This window comes from Bubalus bubalis, chromosome 1 (genome assembly GCF_019923935.1).
Source record: "Bubalus bubalis isolate 160015118507 breed Murrah chromosome 1, NDDB_SH_1, whole genome shotgun sequence".
In the NCBI taxonomy this organism is placed as follows: Eukaryota; Metazoa; Chordata; class Mammalia; order Artiodactyla; family Bovidae; genus Bubalus; species Bubalus bubalis.
In genome coordinates, this window is record NC_059157.1 from 126487981 (window position 1) to 126493980 (window position 6000).

The 6000-nt window shown below is 46.0% G+C and overlaps 1 protein-coding gene across 5 annotated transcripts in view; it reads left to right on the forward strand.

Annotated features, from left to right (window-relative positions):
* The window catches only part of DGKG (diacylglycerol kinase gamma), a 223466-nt gene extending 217739 nt beyond the window's left edge, over positions 1–5727 (forward strand). For all 5 annotated transcript variants that reach the window (XM_044943843.2, XM_044943839.2, XM_044943838.2 and 2 more), the window contains one exon: positions 2606–5727. In XM_044943843.2, the coding sequence (XP_044799778.1) occupies positions 2606–2639 (34 nt within the window). In that variant the 3' untranslated portion in view covers positions 2640–5727. The remainder of the gene's footprint in view (positions 1–2605) is intronic.
* Positions 5728–6000: the final 273 nt, after the last annotated feature.

Here is a 6000-nt window from a genome sequence, read left to right on the forward strand (position 1 = left end):
TGCCCAGCATCTCCAAACTCCTACCTTATCAAGACATTTCTCAAAACTGCTGAAAACCCAAATGGGAGGGATTCGAGTTTCACTTCTTCCTCTTTGCCCAGGAGGTGCTAACAAGCAAATAAATTGGTCAGCTAGGGGGAGAAAAAGGAGAAGGAAAGGTCTTCTATGGTGTAAAAAAAATGGGCTCCATCAGCGGGAAATGTAAGCAGGGCACCAGCTGCCACTCTGCCCCAAGCACGCCCAGCTCCACTGACAGGACATCCCTCGTTCTTCTGGTACTTCATAGCAGGTACCCCTTCTGTGCTTTCTCGGGGAAGGCCAAGGTGAATAGGATGAATTTCTTCCCCTCGGAGAGTGAGAAAAGACTTTTCCACAGTGAAATGTGCCACAAATCACTGCCATCAGCTGGGGCTAAATTGCACGCCACAGATGAGTATTATCAGGGCCCCCTGTCATCCGCGCCTCACTTCCCTGAATTCTGAGATAAAGACCATGCCATAATCAGGCAGAATGGTGCTTGAAGTGTCCTTGGTGTGCTCCCCTGGGGACCACCCCAAAGCAAAGAGGCTTACTACTCGCCTCCTACACCTCCAGGCTGGTGGAAACCAACCTAACAGTCATTTAAAGCTTCGTTCCCCCAGGTTAAGCTCATTCTCCACAGTGTCTTTTGGTCCCATCTTTTTCTTTTCATAAATTTAAATCTGGCTTGCAGTAGAACTTCTTAGCCAGACTCTCCCCCACTCCAGCGCATCCTGACAACAGTTATTGAATAATTCCTTTCAAGCTTTTTTTTCCTAGTGAATTCTCCAGCTTAAAAAGTTGTCATGGTTCCCATTACCTCATATTAAACCCAATCTCTGCCACCTCCCCTTTAAAGCCCTTCCCCAGCTTCCCCTCCGGTGTCCCTGATTTCACTTCTCATCCTGTGGTCCACACTCAACCACTTGGTATGTAGCCCCTCAAACTAGTGCCTTCCCTTTCTCTCTCACCAATACATTTTCTACCCTTCCTTTCAGATCTTAAAATGCTTCCTCAGTTGCTCCATTTAGATTCTTCTCATTCCTTACTGAACCTTCTTTTGGACACCACTTGGTTTATCCTACATTAATTTAAGCATGTTGATGAGTCTATCTCTTCAAGAGCTCTTCCGTTGTTCTCTGGGATCACACTGTCGTTTGACTAGGTGGTAAAAACCATGAGAGTAAGTTCATAGACTGTTTCTTTTTGATAGTTTTTAAATTTTTATTAGAGTACAGTATAGCTTTGCAGTGTTGTACAGCAAAGTGAATCAGCTGTGTGTATACACACACCCCTCCTTTTTTGGATTTCCTTCCCATTTAGGTCACCACAGAGCACTTAGTAGAGTTCCCTGTGCTATATAGTAGGTTCTCATTAGTTATCTATTTTATACATAGTAGTGTGTATATATGTCAGTCCCAATCTCCCAGTTCATCCCACCCCTCCCTTTCCCCTCTTGGTGTCCAGATTCTGTTTAACATACATCTTTCTCCTTCTCCAGTATAGGGTAAGATTTTAATTGGTGCATTCCATTGTTTACACTGGGTTTTCATTGACTGTCATTTCATCTTCACAACAACTTTGTGATTAAACTAGAACAAATGTTACTATCATTTTACAGTTCAGCAAGCACTGATTTTGAAGGCTAAATGATTTGTCCAAAAGTCCACAGCAAAGAAGGGGGAGTTCTAAGATCCAAATCCAGGTCTTTGAATCCTAAATGCCTCTTGTTCCCACATCATCTTCCTATTTGATAAATGTTGATAAGACTAAGAGTGCAGATTATCACTAGACCACATTCAAATAGGTACCAAGCATTTGAAGCCACGCCCTGAAGGTAAGGTTGGCAAGAAAGAGAGAAAAAGACTTCACCAGTGTCTTTCACTTCCAATTGCAAACTTCATGTTTGCAGGAGAAAACACTCATTAAACCTAAAAGTAAAAAAAAAAAAAACAGAAAGAAAGCTAATATAAGAAAGTTGGGTCTCCCCTGGAAGACTAAGAAAAGAGGAAATGCCTAAGACTCACTTTTAAACTATCCACATGAGTGGCAACTGGTTCAGAGATCAGATTCAAGATCCTAGGTCAGTTTGGAGTTCCTGGTTTATGTCTGTATGCTTGGGCAGGAACGGCCAGGAACAGGGAAGACTGGGAACTGGAAGAGTGGGACTCTGACTGTTCTGCCCCTGTCTGTGCAACCTTAGGCTAATCTGAGGCTCAGCAGAGCCTTGGGGGTCTCCATTCTTTTCTCTGTCCTACAGAGGGCTTGACTGAGATGGTTCCTGAGGTCTCCTCCGCTTGTGACATTCTGAGTCTATGAATAGCAAGGACACAAGACAGGTGCGAGCTGATCACCACGTGGGAAGCTCACACCTGTCTCTCCCCAGCGTTTCCGCCCCTTGCTTCCAGCACCATTCAGGGTCCAGTTGCCAATTGTGAAGCTGTTCAAGGACAGTCGTCCTTCTGCATGGGGCTCCTTCCAGCTCGAAGCTGGCCTCCCTTCCTCTCTCTGCAAGTCACTCTCCCATAGGCTCCTGGGGTTTGCTATGAATTAGGCCACTAATTCATTTCTCCCTCTTTGCTTTTAGATTAAAATTACTCACAAGAACCAAGCGCCTATGATGATGGGGCCCCCTCAGAAGAGCAGCTTCTTTTCACTGAGGAGGAAAAACCGTTCAAAGGACTAGACACTGTGCCCAACGCCAGTTCAACCAAGAGAGAAGACAAGAAACTGAAACACACGCACACACCCACATGCACACACACAAACACCATACTCTTCTCCAACCAACGGAAGCCAAGCCACCCTTCAGGAAGAAAGCTTCATCCATTCTGTTTCAACCATGGATGCATCCCCACAGAGCCAGTGCCGGCAGGACATTTTGAACGGACTTGGGATTCTCCAGGGTGTGGCTGGCTCGCGAAGCAACCTTCACTTTCCCAGAAGGCCTTGAGTGGGACTTTCTGAGACTGAAGGAGAAACCCCCCTTTTTTCCACCAGCCCTGCAAGTTTCCTCCCGGCCACTTGCAAGGAGCAGGCTGCAGGTTTCCTGCCTATGCTGAGGTCGGATGTGGCCAAGAAAAAGAGCCTGTGTTCCAGAAAACTCGCACAAAGATCCCTCTGTGCGGAGACAGGACGGCCTCGGACTCTCAGAGCGCAGCCCTTGGCAGGGCTTGGCACCCGCACGCCGGTCTCTCAGTTGTCCTCCAAGCTTCTCCCTGAACTAGCTGAGGAGGCAGAAAGGCTGTGGAAAGCTGTGTTTCCCTTCTTGGTTCTGCACGTTGTCAGTGGGCACTAGTGGTTCTCCTGAAGCCTTCTGGTGGCTGTGTGCTTGTTTAGAGCCGGCTCCAAGAGCCCCCAGAGCTGCGTGCACAGCACACCTTAGATGTGGTATTTATTTTCTTAGTTCTGTGAACACCTGGGAGGGAAAGCAGAGAAACTGGGATTTATTTTTTAAATCGGTGTCATAATATTGTGTAAAAAGGGAAGAGGGGGAAAAAAAAAAAAAAACACACCCCCAGCTTCTTTCTTTTTCAAGCCAAAGCGTGTTTCCTGTTTGAGTTCCAAGGCCTGGTGGCAGACTATTCCTGAAGGCAAAGAAGATGGGAGGGAAGGGCCTTTTGCTGAGGAGACCAGGAGACAAGCCTTCAGGCGGTTCCCTCCTGCCTCTTTGTACTTGCCACTCCCAAAGCACGACCTGAAGACCTTTCTGCAGGTCTTCGGTGTGTGTACATATATGTAATATATATATATATTTATATATATATATAAATATTTATTTACTGATGGATTTTTCCTAATTGAAAAAAAATATGCAGTATAAGAATTGAAAGTGGGAAAGAAAAAGAAATGCTTGTTTCTGCCATTTCATTGTCAAGACACATTTCTCCCTGGTGATCATAGGATTCATGGGGAATTGAAGTATCTCCTTATAAAGAGACTGAGAATTTCTCTTCTCAAAACAACTATGAAAGCTATGAGGGGCAGGATTTACTTTCTCATTTGTCAAATAAGGAAACTGAGTCCTAGAAAAGTTAAGAGACTTGTCCATGGTATCTTGGCTAAAGTGGTTTGGGACTCTGTGCCACTAAAAAGATACTTAGTAGAGAAAAGAACCTACACATCTTGGAATGACATCAGGGTCATTTCTGGTCCCTGAGAAGTGATTCCATGTAGATCCAGGTTGCCAGGGAGGAATGAACATGTGGTACACATGTGGACGGGACAAGCCCATGTGAGAAAATAAGGGCCTCCCCCATGCTTGCTGGAGACTCTCTCAGGTCTGAGCTGGTCAGTGTGTGCATGTGTGCTCGGTCGTGTCAGACTCTTTGTGACCCCGTGGACTATAGCCCACCAGGGTCCTCTGTCCATGGGATTTTCCAGGCAAGAATTCTGGAGCGGGTTGCCATGCCCTCCTCTAGGGGATCTTCGTGACCCAGGGATCAAACCCGCATCTCCCGCATCTCCTGCATTGGCAGGCAGATTCTTTACTGCTGAGCCCCTGGGGAAGCCCTAACCTGGTCAGTAGACAGGTTAAACTCTCCACGTGTCACGTCATCATAGTCTCTTAAATCTGGAAACACTTCTGGCTGCAGGAATGACCTCAGCAGAGAGGCACAAGGAGGACAAAGGCACCTTCAGCAAGGAACTGCCAGCCAGTGACCAGAAGGGTCTCAGCAGAGCTCAGTGGGCTTCATTCCACTGGCACCAGCATCACCGCCTTCCCCAAGGGCAAGCCTGTGGAGAGCTTCGTTGGTAGAAAGAAACGCCCTATCCCCTCTGAGATTCTGAAAAGCAAACCTGTACCCACTTGGCATCACCCCACTAAACTCCCTCTCATCTCCGCGCACTGGGTCAGGAACTTTGTGCAAAGAAGGGAAAGTTAAGAGTGTATGTATAAACTGTTCATAACTCTGAAGGAAGCAGTCATCTAGGACCGCCTCAGATAAGAGATCTAGAACCATCCTGTTCAACCTAACAGCACGGAACACCAGATGAAGGGAAACCCCTGGAGAATGTCCTGAATGATGGGCTCCTTGGGATGGGACCAACAAGCTCCAGAATGACAGCAGGTACTCTCTTGGAAGCCACTTGCTTCTGAAATGAAGGCAGGTTCAGTTTGGAGGTCACTGATTGTAAGACATTTATAGAAGTTATTGCATGTGCTTCAGCCCCAACCCCCCAAGATTGAGGCTGTTGACATACTGCACTGTTGCCAACAGATGAGACTGATCCTCAGAGATTCACCCACCAGAGACTGGCCCCTGCCTGCCCACTCGGGTGCACAGGACTGGCAATGTTGCTTGAGAGACATGTCCCATGTCCTCCTCCTTAAAACCACAGAGTATAACAAACGTTGGTGGAATTGTACTTTCAATTTTGTAACCTGAGTCTAGTGATGTTGTTTAATCTGACTTTGCAACTCATCTTTTAACTAGTGGGACTGTAGTTTCCAACTGTGGAGTACCTCATCATAGTGCTCCTCACAGCAACCCCTGAGGTTGACGGAGAAGGTATTATTAACCCCATCTAAATAATGAGGAAAACAAGGCTTAATATAACAGTGACTTCTCAAAATTAGGCAGTCGGGAAAATCCTCCCTTATTCCTCATCTTATCTGATTCTGACCATGCACAGACATGTTCTCACCTGCCCCCACACACTTCTACCCCTCTGGCAATAAAAATGAAACAGGAAATCTTCAATACATTCTGTGTCTCTGGACTAATGGATGAGGTGTTGCATCTTATTATAACTTGGTCTTTGTAGGTTTCCTCCAGTGAGTTGAGAATGGAGATAGATTTGGTAGAACGATTATATTTCAGGTCAGAGACCAGCTCCTCTCAAGAGAGTTTTTTCCACAGATGGAAAAGATATGTTGAAATTGCCAAATAAATTAGGAAATACTTGGCAGAATCTGGAAGAGCCTCCAGACTGGCGTTACATAACATGCATATACATTATACATATGCACATTATATA